The sequence below is a fragment of the Sminthopsis crassicaudata genome, chromosome 3 (genome assembly GCF_048593235.1).
Source record: "Sminthopsis crassicaudata isolate SCR6 chromosome 3, ASM4859323v1, whole genome shotgun sequence".
Classification (NCBI taxonomy): Eukaryota; Metazoa; Chordata; class Mammalia; order Dasyuromorphia; family Dasyuridae; genus Sminthopsis; species Sminthopsis crassicaudata.
This window is the reverse complement of record NC_133619.1, coordinates 317,911,432-317,937,385: the sequence shown is the minus strand read 5'-3', so window position 1 is coordinate 317,937,385 and position 25,954 is coordinate 317,911,432. Positions and strand designations below refer to the sequence as shown.

The following is a 25,954-nucleotide window of genomic DNA, read 5'->3' as shown; positions in this document are numbered from 1 at the left end:
CTGCACACTGTATTTTTCACTTTGCATCAGTTCATGGGAATCTTTCCAATTTTTCTGAGAGCATCCTGCTCATCATTTCTTATAAGTAAACTATAATTTATTCATCCATTCCTCAACTGATGGGTATACTCTCAATTTCCCCTATATATTTATCCATTCTATTTTCTCTCTCCTTTCACTTTGGCCTTCCTCAAAAGTGTTTTACTTCTGGTCATCCCCTCCCCCAGTATGCTTTCTCTTATATCATCCTCCCCCTTTCCAGTATCCCCTTCCCTTCCTACTATCCTATTGGGTAAGACAAATTTCTATATCCAAGTGAGTGTATATGTTATTCCCTCTTTGAGCCAATTCTACTGAAAGTAACTCATTGTCCCTCTCCTCTCTCCTCTTCTCCTCCAGTGTAAAGGCTTTTTCTTGCTTTTTTAATGTGTGATAATTTATATGATTCAACCTCTCTTCCCTTTCTCTTAATACATTCTTTTCTCACCTCTTAATTTTATTTTTTTTATGTCATCCCTTCACATTCAACTCACACCTGAGCCCTCTGTCTCTATATATTCTTAACTGCCCTAATAATGAGAAAGTTATTATGAGTTACAAGTATCATCTTCTCAGGAAGGTAAACAGTTTAATATTATTAAGTTCCTTATGATTTCTTTTTCCTGTTTATTTTTTATGCTTTAGATTCTTGTATTTAAAAGTAAAATTTGGAATGCTTAAAAATACTTTATTTCATTTAATATCCATTTTTCCTTCTAACATATTACTAGGAGATAATACTTATTTTGCTAGGTAAGTGATTCTTGGCTGTATTCTAGATCCCTTGTACTTCAGAATATCATTTTGCAAGTCCTCTAATACTTTAATGAAGATGCTGCTCAATACTGTGTTATTCTGATAGTAGTTCTTTGATACTTGAATTGTTCCTTTCTGTCTGCTTACAAAGTTTTCTTCTTGATCTGGGAGCTCTGGAATTTGGCTATAATATTCCCATGAGTTTTCATTTTGGGGGTATTTTTCAGGAGATGATTAATGCATTTTTTCAGCTTCTATTTTATCCTCTAATTCCAGAAAGTACAGTTTTGCTTGATAATTTCTTGAAAGGTAATATCTAGGCTCTTTTTTTTTTGATCATGGCTTTCAGGTAGTCCAATAATTTTGAATGATCTTTCCTGGATCTATTTTCCAAGTTATTTTTTTTTCCAATGAGAGAGATATTTCACATTGTCTTTCACTTTTTCCATTTTCTTGATTTTGTTTTGTTTCTTGATTTCTCATAAAGTCACTAGCTTCCATTTGCTTAATTCCAATGTTTAAGGAATTATTTTCTCCAGTGAACTTTTGTTCCTCCTTTCCCATTTGTCCAATTTACTTTAATTTTTTTTTTAATTTAAGTGGCTTTTTAAAAATATTTGTCCAATTCTATTGTATTCCGCTTTTACTTTGGTGCAATAGACTTTTCCTCCTGACCTTTCAAGCTGTCCTGGGTTAAATCATTGTTTCTCTCCATATTTTTATTGATTTTGATTCTCTGAAATTTGCTTAGATTCATTATTTAAAAGTATTTGAAAGGGCTTGGGGGAGAGTTCCTGCAAGTCCCTGACTTTACTTCACCACCTTGGCTCCACCTTGAATTCTAGACTTCTGATCTTTCTATTGGGTTTTACAAGGGTATTCTAGGGCATAAAACATCATGACACATGGTGCATAAGATAAAGGAAGAATAGAGATAGAAGTTCTGAATAAGAAAACCAGAAGAGTTCATCAATATTAACAAGAGGTTCTATTATCTCTTTGTGGATGATACCTTTAAGTAGGGATAGGCATCACACCACTTCAACTCATACCATCAGCACCAATTTGCAGGGTAGATGCCTAGAAAACAGTTTATCCAAGTTCAAAATTCTCCAAGTGTCTGCTACACACAGACCATGGAGAGAGTCATTGAACATTTTCTCTGGATCTCTAAATTTCCTTTTATCTCTTAATAGTAGCTTTTATTTATCTTCATTGTCATACTTTTGCCCTGGCTTTCTCCTCTACTACAAGAGCAGTTCTCCCTTCATTAGAATAGCTCATTCACATCTCATATAAGCAGTAATCCTTATAATTTTATCCTATTTCCTGCCAAGGAAACAAGACATGGTAGAAAACAGACAAGAAGTTCTTATAGTTTTCCTTAAGTTGCTAGTTTTATTAGTCTACAATTTTTTGATCCAAACTGTTCCTTGGTGAGATTTTATTTAATCTTTTCTTAATTATTAACCACTTATACTCTATAAATGTTTCCATTATACATCGTATTTATTTTCTTTTCCCCTAGTTTTCCAGTAAAATTTATTTTGGAAATGATGACTTCACTCCTAAAGGGAAGATGAATCTCATTTTTCTCTAGAGGGGCAAAGAAAGCAACAGGTTGCAAGCATTTCAAATACTGAGAGAGCCAGTGGAATTGATAAAAAGATTGACAATACAAAGGGAGTTAAGCTAAGGCCAGCTAAGGATATTTTTTGTTGTTCATTCATTTTCAATCGTATCTATTTCTTTGTGATCCTTTTTGAGGATTTTCTTAGCAAAAATATCAGAATGGTTCCACTTCCTTTTCCAACCCATTTTATAGATGAGGAAACTAGGACAAGTGGTGTTAAAAGTTACACAACTAATAAATGTCTGAGGCTAGATTTGAGCTCAGGAATAGGAGACTTTTGTTACCTCAGGTCTGATACCTATTCATTGTGCCACATAGCTATCTATCCCAAAGGTATGTATGTATGTATGTACACACACACACACACATATGCACACACACATACACACACCTGTAATCTCCCAGGTCACCGATCGCCAGTTTTACCTAATCCCAGGTCTTCAGACGTCTCTGGCTGCTGCCTCACTGAGCAGTAGTTCATTGTTCAACAGAGAGAGCACCGGGACACAGGAGCACAAGTCTTTATTGTTCGCTATCACACCCTGCATTGCTCCACTTCCTGGTCCCCACTACTTATATTGGGTCTGAGAGAAGGAGAAGCTTCCCAGTTGATGATGTGTTCTCAATGGGACTAGAGTTCCCGGTCCCGAGGCAGTCCTGCTAGCTGCAGAGATCATATCCCAAAGCACCAAAGCCTTTTACTTCCTCCATTGCACTGTGCGAGGTTCCTCTTTGGACCCTTACAACTCCCTTTTCTTGTTTAGCGGGGACCACTCAGCATCAAACGAGTTTTGACATCAACAACAGCTTGCTTAATTAGTGAGATTACAAGGCATATAAAAATAGGACAAGGGTAAATAAAAAGTAAGATGGTAAGAGCTGGTCATCCCGTTCAAGAAAGCCATGTTCAGGGAAGACACAGGACTTGTGCTCCTGTGTCTGGGTGCTCTTTCTGTTGAACAATGAACTACTGCTCAACGAGGCAGTGACCACAGATGTCTGAAGACCTGGGATTAGGTAAGTCATGTACTAAATGAATACCTGAGGTAAAGTTCTATGGTTTCAATTGTATCTAGTAAAGAAAAGAAGTCATATTCTTCAGCACTGCCTCAGTTATTTTGGCAGATAGGTCTGTTGGTTTTTCACCCACTAATTTAGAGGCATAGCCTACAGGAAAATGGGCAAAGCCTCCCCCCCAGCCCACCATAGGATTGGCAGGGGGCCATGGGAGAAGCGCCAAGTTCATTGTCCAGTTTTGTCAGCTACTAGGTGCTAAGCATCAACCAAGGCAGTCCAATTCAGCTGTGACACTGGTGCTGTGTTCGCCATCTTTGGTGTCATGCTCAGGAGGGACCTGGCTCTCATCAGCATCTGAAGGGCTGCTGATATCCACCTGATCCTTCTGGGCCATCATTGGGGATGAGGTCGTCTTCTGGTTCTTCTCTTCTTGATTCCCCAGGTCACAGATGTTCCTGGTTGGGATTCACTCTTCTGCTATTGAGTCTGCATTGGAAACGACAAGAGCATATCCAGGTCTCCAAACCCCAACCCAATCTGGGCCCTTGCAGATGCCATCTAAGCCCTTCCACATCACTGTGGAGAAAGGGCTCCCATTCTTGTTGACCAATTCATTGTTCAACTGTGCCTTTTGCATGTGCCAAAAATGCCTTGCTGGGGTAAGATTCACAGCATAGGAAAATTGCAGGTAATTATGTGTATATATTGCTGCATCTAAGTGAGCTTTTGTGAGTTGGGTGAAGGGTCATGTGAACCCCAATACTTCCTTTTCTTGTTTAGACAGGAGCACCTTGAGGGTACAAATAGCTTGGCAAGTAGTGTTATATGGGAATGGGCAATGCCAAATTCAAAGCAGAAGGACCGAAAGACAGAAGGTGTATAAACCAGTCCATTATCTGTCTTTATTGCTTGTGGTACACATAATTGCAAAAGCTTGTATGAGGCATTCAGTGACCACTTGGGCTGTCTCTTTTGCTGCTGGTATTGAAAAAGTGAATCCTGAAAAGGTGTCTACCACAACATGGATAAAAGACAGATAGCCAAAAGATTTATAATGGGTCACATCCATTTGCCAAATTTCATTAGGTCTCAAACCACAAGTGTAAGAGCATGGAAAGGAAGGCAAGCTGTACAGGCTTTTACTATACTCCTGGCTTCTTTTGTTATCCCAAATTGCAAATGTAAAGCTTGAGCAGCCTGATGATATTTAGAATGAGATTCTTGGGCTTCCTGAAATAAAGAGGTATTGGCTAACATGATTAGAAGGTGATTTGCCTTTGAATTTCAATGGACATGAAAGATATAATACTTACCTGGACACTTTCTCACTTGTTCTTCAAGCTCCTTAAAGAACTGATATATACAGAAAGCTACAAATTTTATTTGGGCTGTGGCAATTCTTTCTACCACACCTACTGAATGGGCCCATTAGATAATATATTTACATCTCTTAAATAATAATTAAGAGCTAGCATAATTGCATACAATTCATTCTTCCAAGTGGGCTGAAAGGAAGTTCTACTACTCTCTTTATAGTTAAGTCATGAGAGAATACAGCACAAGTGTTATGTTTGGATGCATCTGTAAAGATAGTTGGTCCTTTAAGAGGAACCTTAGAAACCTTCTCTTCAAAAATCCATGGCCAATTAATAATAGCTGGGTTATTTTTAATGGAGACCCGTGAGTAAGATTTGGAGCTGTGGTCAATAAAATTTGCAACTCTGGGATGGTTTCATAGCATCCATTAATTTGTGCAATAGTATAAAAGGTGTATATCTTGTCAGGTCTTATCCCAGATATTTGTACTATGTAATGTCTGAGCTAGCTCTCTAGTGGGCTCAGGATAAATCTGAGTCCTTGGGCTTAGTGGGAGAGTGAAGTGAAGGAGGCAGGAAAGTAGATACATAGCAGGTCAAAAATGGAGGGTGGACTCTGGAGTCTGAAGCATGAAGTTTTCTCTGTGGCTGAGATCGCCGTGCCTGAGAGAGCCCTCTGTCTCTGGGACTCCCTTAAAATATACCAGCATGACTATATTACACTATCACACTGAGCACGTGTAGCTGTAGAACATCATATCACATTACCCTAAGTATACACCAACTAGATTGACTACATCATTATATTACATCAAGTATGTGCTTAGAACCCAGTAGGTACTTAACTACATGCACCCTGCTATCTTAGATTCAAGTATATCCTTTCAGAGTTCCACCCCACTACAGTACTGCTCACTTAATGGCCTTTAGTAAAATTCTAGCCACAAGCACTGGGTAAGGAGTAAGGCTTTGTTCTGGTTGTGCTGGGAGGTTCACCCACTCAATCACACTGTCTCCCTGATGAAGGACTGCTGTGGGTGCCTCTTGTGTAGCAAAAACTGATATTTCCAAGGGTTTTTGAGTGACTCTTTCAACCACATTGGATAAAGCCAGTTCAACTTGTCTCAAAGCCTCTTGAGCTTCTTTTGTAAGCTGGCGTGGTGAATTTAAAGCACTGTCTCCCCTTAAAATGTCATATAATGGTTGGAATTGACAGGTAGTCAAGCCTAACACTGGACGCATCCATTGGATATCTCCAATGGATATTGGATATTGGATATTATACCATATTCCATGGCTAAATAAATCAATTTCTAAAAGTCACTTAAAATGTTTAGCTTCTCTGTCCTTAAGGAGAATTTTTGTACTGTAAGCACCTTAGGGTATACTTCATATCCTAAATATTGAAAAAGAGCATGTCTTTGAATTTTTTCTGGAGCTATATGCAATTTGTAATTCCTTAGGGTTTCTATGGTCTTTTACAGACATGTTTCTAACATTTATTCCTCAGGAGCACATCCCAATATATCATCCATGTAACGTAATAACATAACTTTTGGAAATGCTTTTCTTACAGGAATAAAACCAGTAACCACATACATTTGACACATAGTAGGGCTGTTTTTCATTCCCTGTGGCAAAGCTGTCCATTCATATCTTTTATAAGACTCAGCTAAGTTAACGCTGGGCACTGAAAAGGCAAATCTTTTCATATCCTCCTTATCTAGAGGGATAGAATAGAAACAATCCTTAATGTCTATAACCCAAAGAGGCCATTCTCTAGGCAATTGAGTAGGAGATGGAAGTCCAGGTGGAAGAGTTCCCATAGTTTCCATCTGTTCATTTACCTTTCTTAAATCAGTCAACATCCTCCATTTTCTAGATTTCTTTTTTACTACAAATACTGGGGAATTCCAAGGACTTAGAGAAGGTTGTAAGTGTCCTTGGTCAAGTTGCTCCTGTACTATATCTAATAAGGCCTGGGTTTTATTGCTACCTAAGGGCCACTATTCTATCCACACTGCTGTATCAGTTTTCCATTGGATAGGAACAAGTGAAAGTGTTGGCAGGCCTTCAACAGCAGCCCTGCCTAAAAAACCAAATTTTTAATCCTAATCGTTGTAAAATGTCTCTTCCCCACAGATTGATGGGGATTTTTTAAACTACAAAAGGAATAAAAACTCCTGTCTCATCATCAAATATCCATCTCAAAGGAGTAGCACTAATTTCAGTTGATATTGATCCTCCTACCCCAGACATGTAGAGTTCTGCCTTAATCTTTGGCCAGTGACTGGGCCAGTTGGTACCTCTAATGACTTTATGATGTACACCCATGTCTACCAATCCTTTCGATGGTATGCCATTTACATAGAGAGTGAGCATAGGATGGTCAGCTGTAATGGCTGCAGGCCAGAATATTCCTGGATTCTGTTGCTGGGAGTCAAAATCTGGATAAATAGCACCAAATTGCATTTCAGGAGTGTGTATCAGGAGGCTTGATGCTGCTACTTCTCCTAGGTGATAGCTTACACATTTTCTCCCTATATTAGTGACTGCGACATTAGCTACACATTCACAATTTCCCACATCAGTGTATGGATGGACACTGTTTTGTGAGCACTCTTAGGAGGTGAAATGGTCAAGGCAACTGTGCCTGAAGGCAAGGGATCTATAGGTCAGACAGGAATAGATTTCAGCTCTCCAGGGGATAGCTTAGTAGTCCCAGTGGCATACAACTCTACTCTCCTTCATTTCAATCCCCTTCCCCCAAAGGCTTGCTTAAAGATTCTCTGTGTGTAATAGTTGCCATCAAGCCCCAAGTGTTTTTTGCCTGGGCCTGGAGCTGAACCCTGCTTCTAGTAATAAGGACATAGAAAGTGGGCACAACTGCTTATGGGCGGTGCTGATGATGTCATCGCCCCTCCCACTATCCTCCTCCTGCCCACAAAGGCAGAGTTGAGGGAGAAGGGTCAGGAGATGGGGAATACCCTAAGGGCACATGCTCAGCTGTAGGCAGAATTGTAACCCAGCTTTGAATGTGAAAAGCACCACTCCCATTCTCATCAGCAAGGTACTCAACGTACTTAATTCCTCTTCTGGCCAACTCATCATGGTACTTAAAATACTTAACTTGGCCCAACTGGCTATACCGTACAGATCTCCTAGAGCAGTACCAAGCAAAATAAATCAGTAAAATGCTAAAAAAAAGACTTCCTTAGCTCTGCCTCAGGTGTTGCACTATCCAGGGCTTTGGCCACCAACTCTCTGTTTGCTTTTCTCCTCATACTTCCTTATCTGGTTGCCCAGGTTAAAATCTTTCCTAGTTTTAAAATTTGTGGAATTCCTTAAAACCAAATTTAACCCATTGTATTCAATTTTCTCTCCCTAACTTCTATCTCTGTAGCTCTAATCTTGCTTCCTTTTGTTCTAACTGGTGTAAAGTAACTTTTCATTTTTTCTCTTCCTCAGTCTGCAAGCAGAGTTCTTGCACTTTTTATTCTAATGGCTTAAGCAATTCACTCACATCCTCCTGATTTTTTCCTTGCTGAGCTGTAGTCAATGGGCTTGAGGGGTAGATGCCTTGGAGTCCAGGAGCAAGCCTTCTGCTCCTCATCAGATGTTCTCTGCTAGAGAATCACTCGACTGACTCTCTAGCTTATATACTTGAGCTGCGTGCCCAGCTGTGTCCTCAGTCTTCATTGGGAAAACTTAAACCCAAATCCATTATGCTTCTCTGTCTTCTCATCTCTCCATGAGGCTGTTGAACCTTCCCTTGTGGGGCCTGGCGACCCTAAAAGCGCTGCCCCATGTTGGGCGCCACTTGTGATCTGCCATCCAGGTCTTACCTAATCCCAGGTATTTAGCCGTCTCTGGGCACTGCCTTGTGGAGCAGTAGTTCATTGTTCAACAGAGAGAGCACCCGGACACAGGAGCACAAGTCTTTATTGTATGTGATCACATCCTGCACTACTCTACTTCCTGGTCCCCACTACTTATATTGGGTCTCTGACATCACATACACAGCCAATAAGAGAAGGAGATGTCTCCTGTTGATGATTCATTCTCAATGCTACTAGAATTCCTGCTCCTGAAGCAGTCCCTGTTAGCTGCAGAGATCACATTTGGGTGCCTCATGTATCAAAGACTTTTACTACCTTGTTGCATTATGCGAGGTTTCTCCTTGGATCCTTACATATGCTTATATGTAATTTTTCCCTACATGGAATTTGATCAAATGTGAGACAAAAAAGTGAAAAATAATACTTAGAAAATGTATTTCTATTATGCTTATATTGGAATATAGGCTCTTGGAAAATAGAATTTGTCCAGCAACTGAAATCAGGCTGAGCAAGCCATTAGGTATTAATAGGAGTAAATATCACCACCACCAGCAATAAGATAAACCTGTTATTCTGGCTCATCACTAGTGTGAAAAAGATCATAAACATCAGGATGTTCAGTAAAGATTCATTAATGAGGATGTTCATCAATGTCATTGACTAAAGCTAGATAAAAACATTTAGGCTGGAAAAATTCTTTGAAGTTATAGTTATTTTTAACCAATTGTCTAATACTTAAGAAAAAAAATTAAAATATTGTCCATAGCATCTGAGCAATCACAACATGAGGAAGTAGTAGGAGAGGAAAGGAGTCAACATTGGAAAGTTAGGCAAGAGGAAAGAGGAAGGAAATTTCAGAAGAAAAAACAAAGGAAATGTCATTATGTTGGCAATAAGTGTTTTAGAGATTCCATCAAAGCTAGCCAAGACCAAATCTCTTTTTGGTTTGTTTCACAGATAATTATTTCTAAAAAGAAAGATATGCTTGACTTTGAACCCATTGTCAGACTTCCCTCTCTTGATGAAATATTATACCATATTCCATGGCTAAATAAATCAGAAGTCCACATAAATTTCATTAAGGTAAGGCAATATTTTGACTTCTATTTATTTTTACTTCCCTTCTTACCCTCTCATGTTTTGTTTTCATCCTTTCCTTCTGAGTTTGTTTTTGAAATTATTTTTTTTTGTTATTTATCTTGTCTTTCTGCAAACAAAAACATCATTCTTATCTGAGCATTTGGTGATTTTTAGAAAAAAGTCAGAATCTTGACCTTTGATTGTGGAAATAATATATTTGAAGAAGGTGATGATCTGACAGGAATATATTTGATTATCACTGGAATGATAAAGGTAAGAGATCCATAACTGCAAAATTTACACTAAGGTGATGGCATTCAAAACTTTATAATATTTTATAATTTTTTAAACTTTCCCTTGTTACTCACTATCTATTTTACCTTGCTCAAAACATTTGATTTCTCCAGGCCTTAATTTCAACACTACAGTCCTATGAACATTTCCATCCTATACTATACAAATAGACATGGAGGGACTGTTATTGGGAAAAGCATTTTTTAAAAGCATTTCAGAAAGAACTTATCCACAAAACAGGGTTAAATAGTAATAATAAGCCAAGTATTAATTTTAATATTCCCAAAGTTTTACAGAGGTCAAATAATTTATTCCCAAGGCCGCTAGTCTTTGTAAATTAGGATTTGGACTCTGGTACCAAGTTCAAGATATTATTGATTATATCAAAATGTCTCCTCTAGAGATCTGTGTGGAATAGAGAAGACTGATGACTGCATACTAATCTTTTCAATTGTTCTCAGAAATGGGTAACAATCATCATAAATAAGCTCATTCCATTAAATTTAGTGGAAGAAATATTAAGTGGTGAAGAATAAAGGAAAAAAGCAATATTTGTTTACCATCAAGAAGTTTTCATTCTTCCACAGGAATCCAGTTGGTACACAAATAAGGAAATACAAAATAATTTGTGGAGATAGAAAATATGAATGACTTGACACAGAGGAGGTATCCTTGAGCTGTACCTTGAAGGAAGATTAGTATTCACAATTGCTGTGTTGAAGTGAGAATTTAAGGGAGGCAAGTGATAGGGATAGGAAAGAGAGGGAAATTTTAGTTTACTATAAAAAATAATTTCTAACTATTAGAATCATCCCAAAACAAAATGAACTGTCTCAGAAATTAGTTAATTCTCCCTCACTAAAGATCTTAAAACAAAAGATTAGATGATCACCTGCTGGGGTAGTTTTTGGACACTTAGATTCAAATAATGTAATCTCTATGAATGGCTGAGTATAATCAGAAACAAATCTAGGATATCATGGAGTTTGTAATCAAGCAGATGTTCAAGAGGATAGAAGAAAAAAAAGATTATGGAGAAATTTGACTGATATGGATAAGCTTAAGTATTTGGCAGAAGAGCCAGCCCACTTCAGATATTTATTGAAAACAAACAAATAAATTTGTCATTTGCTCCAGCATATGGGTTGCTGCCTTCTGCTCTTCTGCAGAAAGGGAAAAGGGAATTAGCCACATATTATTAGCTGTGTTTGGGGCATAATTCACAAGGTAGGAAGAATCATTAAAAGCAAGACATTTAAGGGATATTTTCATGCCAAATTCATGCCACCCTTCCCTCCATTTTGTGATGATCTTTTGAGAATTATTTTTTCCAAAAGAAATAAAAAATTGCAAAAGTCAAATTATCCAAAAGTAGTAGGATGGATATTCAAGAACAGGGTGAAAATGAGCTACAAATTGGGTGATTAGTTGGAGTGGTGTTTTGTTTGGTTCATTAAGGGATTTGGGGTGGGTTTTTTCCCCTTTGTTAGAGGGTTATGAAGAATAATTGTATGCTTTATCTTGTTCTTTCTTTGTGAACAGCGAAAGAGTACCTACCGTGATTTTAGAATGGACCAAATGCCCTCAAAGGGTGACCATAGCGGTCAGATGACTTATGCAGACTACCTCATCAGTGGGGCAATCATAGGAGAATTGAACTGCTTAACCAATGAACCTGTGAAATATACTGCCACCTGTAAAACTGTAGTAGAGGTCAGGAAACATTTGGATATGGCTTCCTTTTCCCCTGATAATTACTTCCTCTTATTAATTATTATGTGCAAATCCATTAATAAAAATATTCCTATATCTAACACATTTATATGAGAGATGAGAATGAGGGCATAAAAATGTTTATGAAAGAACAAAATCTGCATATAGTAGATATTTATTAAGATTCACATTTTTTCCCAACCTAATGAATTTTTTACTGAAGCTGGTTTATGAAACTCACTATAATCATACTAAGGGAAGAGTGTCAAACAAATTAGTTCATGGATAATACTCATTAAATTTATTATCCACAATATTGAGATGATTTCTTCTATCCAATTAGTTGATTTTATGTAAATACATGCAATAATAAATATTGGTTATTGTAGTAAAACATGTAATTTTGCCTATGTTTATGTATTTTGTATAATATAATATATAATAATAAATATGAGGTAGCTAGATGTCTCAGTGGATAGACCTAAAATCAGAAAAACCTGAGTTCAAATGAGTTGTGTTACCCTAGGAAATATATTTACCTCTGTTTATCTTAGTCTGTTAGAGAAGGAAATGGTAGACCTCTCCAGTATCTTTACTAAGAAAGATTCACAGCAGTTGGATATGAATGAACAGCAAATTATGTAAATATATAAAAATATGTATAATTAATACATATCCTAACCATATAACTGAAACATAGCAGCCAGCTTTTCTGAGGTTTTTTTTTCCTTTTCATTTAGACTACTAGTTGCTACTACTAAATTTTACCATTCTTATTGTTGTTTTCAATCATGTCTGACTCTTCATGATCTTATTTGGGGTTTTTCTTGGCAAAGAAACTGTAGTGATTTGCTATATCCTCATCTCACTCAATTTACAGGTAAGGAAACTGAGGCAAATAGGGTTACATGACTTGCTTAGCTTCATATGACTAATAAGTGGATCTGGGGTCAGATTTGAAGTGCCTCTATCCAGGACTCTGTCCGATTGTATTACCAAGTGGCCTCAGATCTTATCACTATTCTTGCAATTTGTTTTCCTTGAGGATAGGCCTCTCAAAATCTACCTCTCTGATTACCAGAATTTGGTATTGTTAACAAATTTATTTTTAAAGATAAGTGTTTCAGAAGGCTGGCTTTGAAGGTACTGGACTTAGATTTAAATCCATGCTCAGCCATTTCCTACCTCTGTGACTTTGGTCATGTCACTCCAAATCTTAGAAATTCAGTGTCTTTGAATCTGTAGAAATGGACTGAATAACCTCTAAAGTTCCTTTTAGCTCAAAAATCTATGAAACCATCAAGATATATACAATGCAATTGCAGTTTGGTGGGCATTTTTTTTTTAATCTCCTAAAAAGCATTAAAAAATTCCTGTAAAAAATTAAGCACCATGTGTAATACAAAATGTTCCCTATCTACCCTCCATATCAGAGTACTAGTCCTGGAGTCAGAAAGACCTATTTTCCTGAGTTTAAATGTGTCCTCAAGACACTTTGTTATCCAAGCAAGTCATTTAATCCTGTTTACCTCAATTTTCAAGTCTGTAAAATGAGCTGGGAAAGGGAATAGCAAACTATTCTATTATCTTAGCCAAAAAAAAAAATGCCAAATGGGGTCACAGAGTTGCATGTGACTGAAACAACTGAACAACAATTACCCCCAATCACTATCCTATCTCCTAAAACATCCATCACATTATAGTGGGAAAAATTCTGGATTTGGAATCAATTGTAAAAATGTGTTCAGTGCTTTGATTCTGTGACTAATGTTCCGGGGAAAAGAGGACAGAATAATACATGTGATATGTATCTCAAAAGATTATTGTGAAATTCAAATTCACATACATAAGTCACTTTATAAACTTTAAAACATGGTGACCCCAGATCACAGTGAAAATTTCTGAGATATCATGGTCGGCAAATCATTTAATGTCCTTGGGCTTCGATCTCATCTTTATAATGAGGGGGTTAGAGTAAATGGCCTCTGAAGTTATTCCTAGCTCTAGAACTCTGAACCAATTTAAGAATCAGTTATAATTACTGTTCCCTTTAACATTGAATTGTCAGGAAAACAATAGAAAAGTACTTAGGATTATGGTTCAAAAGGCATATTGGGACTAAATTGTAGAAAGCTTTAAACATCAAACTAAGGAGTTTGCATTCTAACCTAAAGATAATGGTGAATAGCCAGAAAGATTCTGATGGGGAAATAATATAAGGAACCTATTACTTTAAGAATAATCTATCAGCAGTCTATCAAAGGAGGGAAATAATAATCATTATTGTCGCTACTTTTCATTTTACAAAATATTTTCCTAATTAAAAACCCTTTAACATAACTATGTAAATAATATTATTCCTAATTTTTTAAATGAGGGGAAAAGAGAGGATCAGGGAATTTGTTATATCTCTGAAGTTACATGATATTAGCATGAAAATCTAGATGAAAATCCAGGTCTCTTTTGTTCATGCTCTTCATACTGCAATGTGCTTTCCTCTATATTAGTTCATTCAATCCAAATACTTGGGAAGAATCCATGAGTTTTGCCTTGACAAAACTTTATTGTTTTTTCTTCCCAGGAAATTGTGTAGAACACATTTCACAACATTTACTATGGATTATATAATTAAGGGAATGAGATAAGTGTGGGGATAAATTAGGCAGGTACTCATTGGGATTATGGAGTTAAGATGCTGGGATTTCTTGTCCAAAGAGAAGGGCACAGTCTCTCACATGTTGCTCAGTATTTGTGCTCATATTTTTGTTTTTGATGTGAGATCAAAGATAAAACTATTTAGTCTGCATGAATGTATGAGTGCTAAAATAATGCCAACCCTGAATTTTCATTCACTTCATCTCATAGGTCCCATGTAGAATTAATAAATAAATTGCAATTTTTAGACACCAACTATAATATTACTAGAAATGTTTATATACTATAGATATAATGATTGCTAGTACTTGTCCTCTCAATCTTTACAAAATCTCTTACATCCATGCTCTTCTTTCTCCTTAGGTAGCCATCATGCCAGTTTGGGTGCCACAGTACTCCCTACCCCTCCCCTAATAGTCTCCTAATTTCTTTCAATTTCTCCTTACATTACCTCCCTTCACTCTATGATCCACAGTTTCCAAAATGGAAGCCTACAGTACTGGTATTCCCAGACCATCTCCAATTGTCCTGACCTATATCTGGCCATTGGACCCAGATGACTCTGGAGAGGAAAGTAAAGGAGGTGACCTTGCACAGCTCTCTCTCCCTTGAATCCAATTCACTTGCATGTCATGGCATCACCTCTCTGATATCCTGGTCCTCTTCAAGAATGAAGAAAAATTTACAAACACCATCACCTAAAGTACTATTCTATCCTACTGAATGTCCATTCCACATCACATTCCTTTTCTATCACTGTCTTTTCATTGGTACCCTCCATACTTAGAAGCACTCCCTACTTTCTTCCATTTCTTGGAATCCTAGCCTACTTCAAAACTCCATTCAAATACCTACTGCCAACATGAGGTACAACCTGAATTCCTCTCTCCCTACTAGCTTTGCGAGCACACACACACACACACACACACACACACACACACAACCTTGCATTTACTTTGTATTCATTTTGAATTTGCTTATATGGGTACATACTGTTCTCCATGATAAAATGGAATGAAAGAATTATTGAGATGCATGATTGAGATGATTAAGAGCAGGTTTCATTTTTGCCCTAGAGCAGAAAGTATTTTGTAAATGCTTGTTGGTAGACTGATCTTCAACTAAAGAGATTACATGATGCCTTTTCCTTTCAGTGCTCTCATATTCATATAATATTGAAAATATTTCTGTGCCCACCATTGTGCCAGATGTTATATGTGATACAATATGTATAAACAGGTCCTTGTCCTCCAAAAAGGGAGATTATGTATATACCAATAACTAAAGCACAGAGCATGGTATGAAAGAACAAAGACAGCTAAGTTCACTTGGGGATGGAGGAAGTCTGGACTTGTGATTTCTTCAGAGTAACAAAATTCTAGGGTAGAAACTTTTCTCTGCTGGTACAGAAAGGGCAACACATTTTAAGTTATAATCTAAGAGATTATATGAAGCTAATGTGATTATTCAAGGTCATACGTTATCAGAGGAAATACTTAAATTTGAGCTCATTCTTTAAGGCTGCCTTTGTTCATAGATATAAGAAATAATACTTACAAGCTTATGCATTTTTAAATCTACAGAACACATGGGAGCAGCTAGATGGTCCAGTGGATAGGGTACCAGCCCTGAAGTCAGGAGAACTTGAATTCAAATATGCCCTGAGGCACTTAATACTTGCTGTGTGACAAGGGCAGGTCACTCAATCCCAGTTGTCTCACCCAAAACAACAACAACAACAACAAAACAAACAAACCCAAAATGCATGAACCATTTAGTTGGGGAAACTCATGTTAAGTATTTGGATCTCAAAAGTTCTAAATTCTGATCAGCAGCAGCAAATAATTTAGCTATTTTGTGGATTGCCACAAAAAAATTCATTTTCAAAATTAAGCCCATGTACAGCCCCTTATTATTTCTAAAAACTGGAAAACCCTTTTCTGCAAACCATGATGGCAAAGAATATTTTCACCTTTCTTAATGTGAGGATTGAAATAATAAATTTCTGCTTTTAGATATGATCTTCTTCCTTCCTTTTTCAGACCTATTTCATTCCCAAAGAGCATTTGTATGAAACATTTAAAGAGTGCTGTCCTTCCATAGAATATAAAATATGGCTCAAGTTGTCACTTGGTGTTGGTGCTCAAAAAGTCAAGGAAATTTTGGCTTATGAGGTGAGATGCTAATTGCCCTTTCTCCCTTCTAGCTCATGTAAAAACAGAGTATACTTATTCTTCTTAAATGAGATGAATTTACATACAAAATAATGTTATTTCCTTTTTTCTTGTAGAATTGGTCATACAACTTGCAATTACAGCTCTGTAATGTGTATGTGAGAGATGTACCAATGGGTACCAAAGCTGACATTTATGATGAAACTGTGAGCTATGTTATTCTTGTATATGGAAGTGCCAAAGATTGTCAGTTACAGAAAATACATTTTGCACCTACACTAATTCCTAAAACGTGTCATCAGGTAAAGAGATGGTTTTATATAACTCTAAGTAATACTCTATATGTCGTCTTATATGATAATATACAATATGGTTTCTAAAAAGGTAAATGTTATCTTACACTCTATTAACAGAAGTATAAGATCATCTAGGGCAAGAAATATAACAGTGCCATTCTATGATGTGCCAGTTGTGTTTGATTTTCTGATCTTGATGTCACATTGAATAGGTATATTGACAAAACTAGACAGTCCAGTAGAATTTAAGTTCTTTGAAAAGAGGAACCACTTTTGTTTTTGTCTATATATTTCTGGCACCTGACAAAGAACCTTGCATAATAGATGCTTAATAAATGCTGATTAAGTCAAATTGAAGAAAACCCAAATAGTGAAAGAAACAATGTCACATAATGACTAATTGAGGGAATAAGAATACCACCATATTCAATGAGGTCACTACCTTCAAATGCTTCATCAAAGGGTTCCATGTCATAAGGCAAGAGACTTGTTTGGCCTAAGTTTAATAGGTAGAAATCATAGACCATCAGATACAGCTTAGTAAAGGGAAGAAACTTCTAAAACTTAGTTGTCCAAATATTCAACAGACTAATTTCTTAAGTAATGAGTTCTTTATCATTAGAAATATGCCTGAGATTTCTACGTTGCGTAAAAGATTAGGTGACTTCTACAATCCCTTTTAAATCTTTATTTCTAAGGTCTATGTCTTTTCAAGTTACCATATTCCCTGTAGATTATAATACTGATATATCAAGGATCTGCAATTTTGTGGATAGTAAAACTCTACCAATGCAAATTCTCAACCAAGTTTTAGTGAGCATCCTGAAGATCAGAGTTTAAAAGACATACTTCTGTCAGAAGTAGGATTTGACCCCTGATCTTCATACTGATTACAAGACTAAATTCATATGCTAACTACAAAGTATGGATCAATTTTCTGCTGCTTGTGCCAATATTAGCCAAAAAAAAAAAAAAAAAAAAAACACCAAGAAAATATAGGTACTCCAATCAGCACCATACTAGCCATATGTGGAACTATCAGTTACAGCAAATGGGGAAGCTTTGAATGATGTGGGTAAGTTCACTGACTTTGGAAGCATACTTTCCAGATGTGTATATTGGTAATGATACTGACACACGCATTGCCTGAGCTATCTCACTGTTTGGAAGGTTCTGAAGTAAAGAGTGGGAAAAGAGAGGTATTAGACTACCAAACTGAAGGTTTACAGAGCTGTTTTGCTAACGTCATTATTATATACCTATGAAACCTGGACATTATATCAGCGCCATGACAGGAAACTGAATTGCTTCCATTTGAATTGTCTTAGGAAGATTCTGAAGATCCCCTGGCAGGATAAAATACCAGACACTGAAGTCCTTTCCTCAAGTAAAATTTCCTAGCAGTTCAACTTTATTGCAGAGAACACAACTCCATTGGGTTGGCCACAATATTTGAATGCCAAATGTATGCTTAACAAAACAATTATAAAAATTAATAAAAAATAATTTTATATAAAAATAATTTAAATTTTAATAATTATAATTATATCATAATAAAATTTAATAATTAAATTTTTATAAAAAATAATTTAAAAAAAAAAAGGCAATACAAGGACACTCTCAAGGTCTTAAGAACTTTAAAATTATTTGTATGACATGTGAGACACTGGCACAGAACTGCCCAGCATGGAATGCCCTTAGTAGAGAAGATGCTGTGCTCTATGAGCAAAGCAGAATTGTATTTGCTCAGAAGAAATGTGGGATGTGCAAAGTTAAGAAAGTCTACTCCAAATGTTTATAGGGACTATTTGTGTCGACCTGTGGCAGAGCATTCTAAGCTCATTATTAGCCTGATACCTACCATTAATTCAACATTAATTCAACTCTGACAAAGTAATATTATTTTGGTCCTTTTCAACAATGAAGGCCAACAACCAGCCACAAAACAACCAACCAGATGAATAAAAAATTTAACCCAATAACTGGATTTTGATCTGTACAAGGTCCTCCCAGACTGATAGTTAATGGTAATGAATCAAGATTTTCAGCAGTTACTTAGGCTTACTTAACCAGTGGTCCTCAAACTTTTAAAATAGGGGGCCAGTTCATTGTCCCTCAGACTGTTGGAGGGCTGGAGTATAGTAAAAACAAAAACTCACACTCTGTCTCTTCCCCTCAGCCCATTTGCCATAACCCGGTGGGCCGCATAAATGTCCTCAGCTGGCCGTATCTGGCCTGCAGGCCACAGTTTGAGAATCCCTGCATAATCTAAGGAAAATGTGCTCTGTGGAGAGATGCTCAGTTTTAATTGAAATATATTGAAATTAATTGAAATATAATGTAGTATTCAGTCATTGATTTGCATTTTTTTTTTACTCTCTAGATACAAGGTATTGCAGACATAACAAAAATACTAGTGATTCAGACATCAGTTGATCTAAAGAAATGCAGGCACAACACTAAATGCTATGTTCCTGTATGCAAACATGTAGCAAAACCTAAAGCTGGAAGTAAGTCAGATCTGTTTCTAATTTTCCTACTACAAAAAGAAATTTATATCAACACATTTTCAATTATACTTTTCAAATTAACACGATGATTTAAACTCCAATCTTGTGGCCTCCAAGTCCAAATTACAATCTTTGCTATCTCTCTAGAGAACATTAGAATTTCAACATGCTTCATCTTTTATTCCTTCAAACTTTTTAATTCCTATTTTTTTCTTTTTAATGTATATCCTCTTTCCCCATCCATTTTCCAAACCATGTCATTTCTGCATATAACATCCTGAGGGGAAAAAAAAGGAAAGAAAACTGAAAAACAATTATATCTATTGTATTTTGACTTTCCTATGCCTTCTTAAGTGCATCCCCTCTCAAACTTCTACAAAACCCTCTACAGAAATAGCCCTGCAATAACTATGCCACATTATAGATTTAGGACTTGAATCCAAGATAAAACTATCTTAAGTTTATTCACTGTTTAATAGTTTTAAAACTGAATGAAGATGTTTGAGACACCATGTACTTTGTAGTTTGTTTATTTGAAAAGTTATTTTCTCTCTCATGTAATATAATGTGCATATACATATATAACATGTATAATTAAAATTATAATCTGTAAATGAAAAGCTATCAGTTCTATCTTTGGAGCATCTTTTCTTTATGTTCTCTTCTCTCCTCTGATGTCACCACTAGTCTGATACAGGTCTTCACCATCTCATTCCCGGATTGATACTATAACCTCCTCTAGACCATCCTCTGCTCAGTTGTCAAATTCATCTCCTAAAGATCTGTTAATGTTACCTTACCCCCATTCAATAATCTCTTAAGTAATTGTTCCCTATTTCTTCCAGGATAGCAAATATAGAATCCTCTGATAACTTTATTTTCTTTATTTTTTCATGAGGCAATCAAGGCTAAGTGACTTGCCCAAGGTCACACAGCTTCCAATTATCTAGAAGCCAAAAAAGTTTCTAGCTTGGAATGTTTCAAGTAATGAAGCTTCCAGAGAATCTGGCGTTCCAAAGAAAGGGTAGGGAAAAGAGAGGGGGCTTTTAAGAAGCCAGAGGAAAGGACAAGACTATGGTTGGCTCTTCCATGATCACATTGATTGGGCTGGATTGGAGGAAGTATTGGAATCAGGTCCTCCTGACTCCAGAGGTGTCCTATGTATTGTGCTACGTAGGAACCCCCTCTGATGACTTTCAAAACCCTTATTATTTTGCCCTGCTTTTACCATTCCAGTTTCTTACACCTTCTTTTTCTCCGTGTATTCTACAATCTATTGACACTGGCTTTCAAGTTATTCCTTAGACAAGACCCTCCATTTTGCAATTCTACTTCTTCACTATGTGTCTGTTATTCCTTGGATGCTGTTCTTCTTTTCTATCTCCTTGAGTGATAGTGCCTTTTCTCTGTTGATTATTTCCCATTTATCTAGTCTATATGTCATTTGTATAATAATCTTTGTATATCGTTTCCTCCACTAGATTGTAAGGTCCTTGAGAACATTTTTTGTTCTTATTTTTTGTTTTGTTTTTTATCTTTGTTTTTTGTTCTGTTCTGTTTTGTTTATATCTTTGTATCCTGAACACCTAGTATAGGACTTGGCATGTAAGTAGATGCTTAATAAATGCTTATCAACTTGACTTGATATTTAAGGAATAGTATCAGTAAAAATACATTTAAAAAAATGATTTCTGATCCCCAAAGCTGAAATTCCAAATTGACTCTAAATCCCTATTTGTATGAATGGTATTATTTAATAATTCTGAACTAATAAAAGATATCAAACATTCTCTAATTTGTCTAACATGGTAGTATCTTTATAATATGTCATGTGAAATCCCCCACAGATTCCATTTCGGAGAGGAACCTACCTTCAGATACCACAGTGGTAAATTAAAATCATCATTCTAAGTTTGCTATTTGTTGTTCTTTAGTTTTAATTGTGAATGACTCTTTGTGATTCCATTTGGAGTTTTCTTGGCAAAAATATTGGTTTGCCATTTCTTCCTCCAGCTCATTTCACATAACCCTAAACAGAATTAAGTGACTTGTCCCAGGCCCCATAGCTATTGACTGAGACTGGATTTGAACTCAAGTCTTCCTGACTCCAGGCCCAGAACCCTATCTGCTGTGTCAAAGAATCTGGAGTTCCAAAGAATGAGTAGGGAAAAGGTGGGATAATAAGAAGTCATAGGAAGGGACAAGCTATGGTTGGATCAATTCCATGACCACATTGACTAAACTGGTTTGGGATCCTTGAATGAATTAGATTCAAATTCCCAGCAAAACTACTGCCAAAAGTTCTCCAAATCAGGGACCCTTCAGAATTTTCAACCTGGCTTTGAATCTTTACCATTGAAGTAATAGTGGGGAGTCTAGTATCAAAGGAGAATCCATAGAGGAAAGGTGAGGATACAGCCCAGCATCATCCAATTATAACTACATGCTGAAACTCAGGCTACTATATATGCCAATGAAATTTTGTTAATATAGAATTTTCTAGGCTGCTTTTGTGTTTCATTACTAGGACATGCTGAAATAGACAAAAATGGATATTGGCACATTCCATAATCACATTACATACCAATATGAATAAAAATCAATAAAACTATATATTTTGATTTGAAGAACTACTATGTTTCTCCACATTCTACCTCCCTGAGAGATAGTTAGGTGGACAATGGATTGAATTCAGATCTTATCTTAGACACTTATTTTCATTATGGTGCTGGACAAGTCATTTAACTTCTATCAGTCTCCGTTTTCTTATCTGTAAAATGAGGATAAAAATGGCAACTACCTTCTAGGGTGATTGTAAATACAAAATAAAATAACATTTGTAGAATGTTTTACAAATCTTAAGCACTATATAAATACTAGCTAACTACTTAGGTAGCAGCAGAAACAGTTGGAATAGAGGCAATATTTATCCATTTATTAGTATTGTTATCAAGAAGTCACCAGTTTCCTGTTGCCTTCTTTGCTGTCCAACATTTCTCCATTGAGAGGAGAGAGGGAAAGCTGAGAGCACAGTTATCCCTTCCACAATATAACTTTCCCCATCATGATTTCAATATATCATGAGTCAACATAAAAAATTAATTGGGAATTTGAGGGTGGAATTCATAGACAACATGTGAAGACTAGCAGATTATTCAGAAATGCATAAATATATGTATAGTATTGCATAATACATATTTTATTTTTAATACTTGCATAATACATATTTTATTTTTAATACCACAATAGTTCAGATTTCTATAGTAAAAATGGAGGGCCAAAATTTTTACATGAATTTTCCAGATGGGGGGGCACCACTCCTTTTATTCCCCATGATGTGGAAAGATAACTGTAATAAGAGAACTGACAGCTCCAGGGCACATGGAGTACCTGATTCCTAAGTCTACCTGACTTCTAAGATTACCTGAGATCCTAAGGAGTCAGGTGTGATGGGGAATATGGAATTAGGAAGAATCAACAGCACAGCATGAACATCTAGTTAACAACATAAGAATGGTGTCAAAAGGGGTCTCAGAAATCAATCATCATACTCTTTCTCACCTCCTAGAATTTTCAGAAACATATGAAAGAGTGTTCTACTGACATCAGGGTGAACTTGGAAGCACTTGAAGAGTTGTGATTTCTTAGAAGCTTCTGTTTCAGAGGAAAAGGTAAGGAACCCTTTCTTTGAATCATATCATAGCCTGCCTTTAAGATGATTCTTCTGAATTTTTGAGTATCAATTAACTATTATCTTGAGAAAGCTTCTTTTCAAATAAAATCGCTTTGGTTCTGGTTCCTGAAGATCCTTATTCTAAGTGACAACCTATGTTCCCTCATTCTCCTTTTATGTTTCTGTTAATTGTTTCATATGTATAAGCTATCTAGAACAGCTCCCAATTCACCAAGTGTTATTAAACCTATTCTTTGTTCAGAATTGTGCTAGGGGAAATAAGAAGTAACTGTAATCCTAGATATTTTTAGGTAGCTTACAATCAAATCCAAGAGTTAGGACATATATATACATGAAACAGTAACATTATATTGCAAGCCAGTAGAAGGGGTTACTGAATGATAGGAGACTAAGTATTACTGAAGGAAATAGAAATTATTCTGAACAAGAGTTGGATCTTGAAATATGAGGAGGATTTAGAGAAGCTACAAAACAAAACAATAGTATCCCATTTAAGGGAAAACTACCATACTGAAGGCACAATGTTAAAAAACGTTTTTAAAAAGGATCACTTGGAGGATAGTGAGTATTAATTGGATATGTTGCTTAAGATTATATCATGAAGGGTTTTGAAAACCAAGCTTAATCTAAAAATTTTGTAGTGTGGGGGAGCCAAGGATTTTGAGCAGATAAGTGACATAATGAAAGTGAAATGTTAAAAACAATAATATGGATATAATATGAAAAAGAAATTGAAATTAGGTAAAACTGGAGGCAGAGAAGAAACACATTAAGAGACAATTGAAATAGGCAAGAAGTATGAAAAGCTGAGTGTGTACTATATACAAGAAATATATATATATACATAAATGTAATTACAGACATTTGTGTGTATATATGTGTATTTGTACATGGACACATATTACATGTGTGCATATTTGTTTTGGTCACCTTTTTTTTTTTTTTAAGAACTAGTTGCATATTTAAAAGATTTTTAAACTACCAAGCTTGGGTCTAGAAAATAGCTGAGAACATGTACCTTCCTTTTCTCTTTGCAGAGGTGGAGGGGGGGGAAACTAAAGATATGTTGCATATATTATCTGGTATACAATGTTGTATAGCTTTCCAGGCACAGTTAATGTGTTGGTTCTGCTGAATAGCTTTTTTATATTTTAAAATCTTTGCTCACTTAGTATGGAGGAATATTTTTAAAATGAAGGTGATATAAAAACAGATGTTGATAAGAATAAAATAAAAGCAATTTTAATAGGTGTAGGACTTACAATTGAAATATAAATTATTAAACACTATGAATTTAAAGAAAAGGAAAAAGGAGTCCCTGAGTATGTAGTAGAACTCATCTTGATTGAGCTAAACCTTTTGATTTGCCAAAAACTTACCCATACCAGTCAGAAAATAACTCCATAGAAAAGAGCAAATAAGTTAACATGAAATTGGAAAACTTCTAAATTAAATAATATTTTTTTTCAATCTTTTGGTTAATCATTCCCTTCGCCATCCAAAAAGCTTTGGCAGCAACATTAGTAGAATTTAGAATTAAAGATAAAGCCTGAACTAGCCAAAGTTCATTAACAGATTACTGGCTAGACTATTGCTTCTATTTCCCTTTGGTGTTTTGCTGCTGATACACAAAGGCTGAGTAACTACAGAAAAGTTAATATATCCCAGAAATTTGGGTTGTTCTCCGAGACTATAAATTGCATAAAAGATACCAACCTGTGTTAGTAGAGATTTTTCATTGGCTCCCTATCTTAATGAAATCACAGGTCAGATTCCTAACCTCAATTCCTTCTTTAGGAGGGAATGGGTTGGCACAATGCTCCAGTTATTCACCCAACTGTTCAGGAAGTCCTTTAGAACTTAATTGACCTTAATCTTTCATTCTGTTGTCTCACAAGCTTAAATAACAAGGAATCATATCTCTCATTCTCTGCACTTCCTTGAACAATATCCTTTCATTATCTCAAGATACTAATCTGAATTAATTTGACCTACTGTAATTTTTGTAACAGTTGTAGTTAATTATTAAAAATGTACCCTGATATCTCAAAACTTTTTAACATCTTAAAATATTTTTTATCCTTTTTCTTAGGACTGGTTAACAAAGCTATTCTTCTTCCTTGAAGCATCCACTTTTTTGTGTGTGTATGATGTATACGTATGTACTATTGGCTATTATCCTGTTATGAATAGATGAAGATGAAAACGTCAATGGTTCTATCATAACAACCCTTCAGTAAAACCTGAATTAGACTCAACATTTTTCTTGAAGACTTTTTAGGCATATTCTCATATCCTTATGTTTTGTTCAAAGATCCCAATATAAATTTCTGGTATATTTCTTACTCAAAGAGATATGAAATAAGTTTATGTCACATAGTTAATATGTTAATATTAGATTTAAAATAACTATAATGCTGTATTTAAAAATTAAAGTATCAATATTTGAATTTGAAATATTGTTGCTAGACAAAGAGTATTATTACTTGGTTAATGCTGTTCATGTGTTTTTCCTGTCTTGGATTTCACTCAGGGTGTCAAAATGAGAAACTATTTGAAGAAACTATTAGGGGAAACACTGAACATCAGAGCTATTGTTGTTCAGCCATTTTCAGTTGTGTCCAACTCTTTGTGATTCCATTTGGATTGCGGGGGGGTGGAGGGGGACAGAGATACTGGAGTAGTTTGCCATTTTCTTCTCTAGTTAATTTTATAGATGAGGAAACTGAAGCAAAGTAGTTAAATTATTTACCCAGGCTTCACATCTAGCAAGTGTTTGAGGCTGGATTCGACTAATGAAGATGAATCTTTCTGACTGCAGTCTTTATCTACTTTATAATCCAAGGAGCAACCACGTGTGCACTTTTATGTTCCTTGACCAAACTGTGGGGCTGAAACCTGGAGCAATTCCTATCACATCTCTTTTTCAGTTATTAGA

The 25,954-nt window shown here is 35.9% G+C and overlaps 1 protein-coding gene across 2 annotated transcripts in view; it reads left to right on the top strand.

Moving 5' to 3' along the window:
• The window catches only part of SLC9C1 (solute carrier family 9 member C1), an 86,384-nt gene extending 61,018 nt beyond the window's left edge, over positions 1-25,366 (top strand). Inside the window, exons 21-29 of one of the 2 annotated variants that reach the window (XM_074301172.1) lie at positions 9,558-9,683; positions 9,855-9,953; positions 11,517-11,687; positions 16,385-16,516; positions 16,633-16,818; positions 19,196-19,322; positions 21,170-21,210; positions 22,891-22,993; positions 25,109-25,366. In XM_074301172.1, coding sequence (XP_074157273.1) covers positions 9,558-9,683; positions 9,855-9,953; positions 11,517-11,687; positions 16,385-16,516; positions 16,633-16,818; positions 19,196-19,322; positions 21,170-21,210; positions 22,891-22,962 — 954 coding nt within the window. In that variant the 3' untranslated portion in view covers positions 22,963-22,993; positions 25,109-25,366. The remainder of the gene's footprint in view (positions 1-9,557; positions 9,684-9,854; positions 9,954-11,516; positions 11,688-16,384; positions 16,517-16,632; positions 16,819-19,195; positions 19,323-21,169; positions 21,211-22,890; positions 22,994-25,108) is intronic. The other variant, XM_074301171.1, reaches the window with a different exon arrangement.
• Positions 25,367-25,954: the final 588 nt, after the last annotated feature.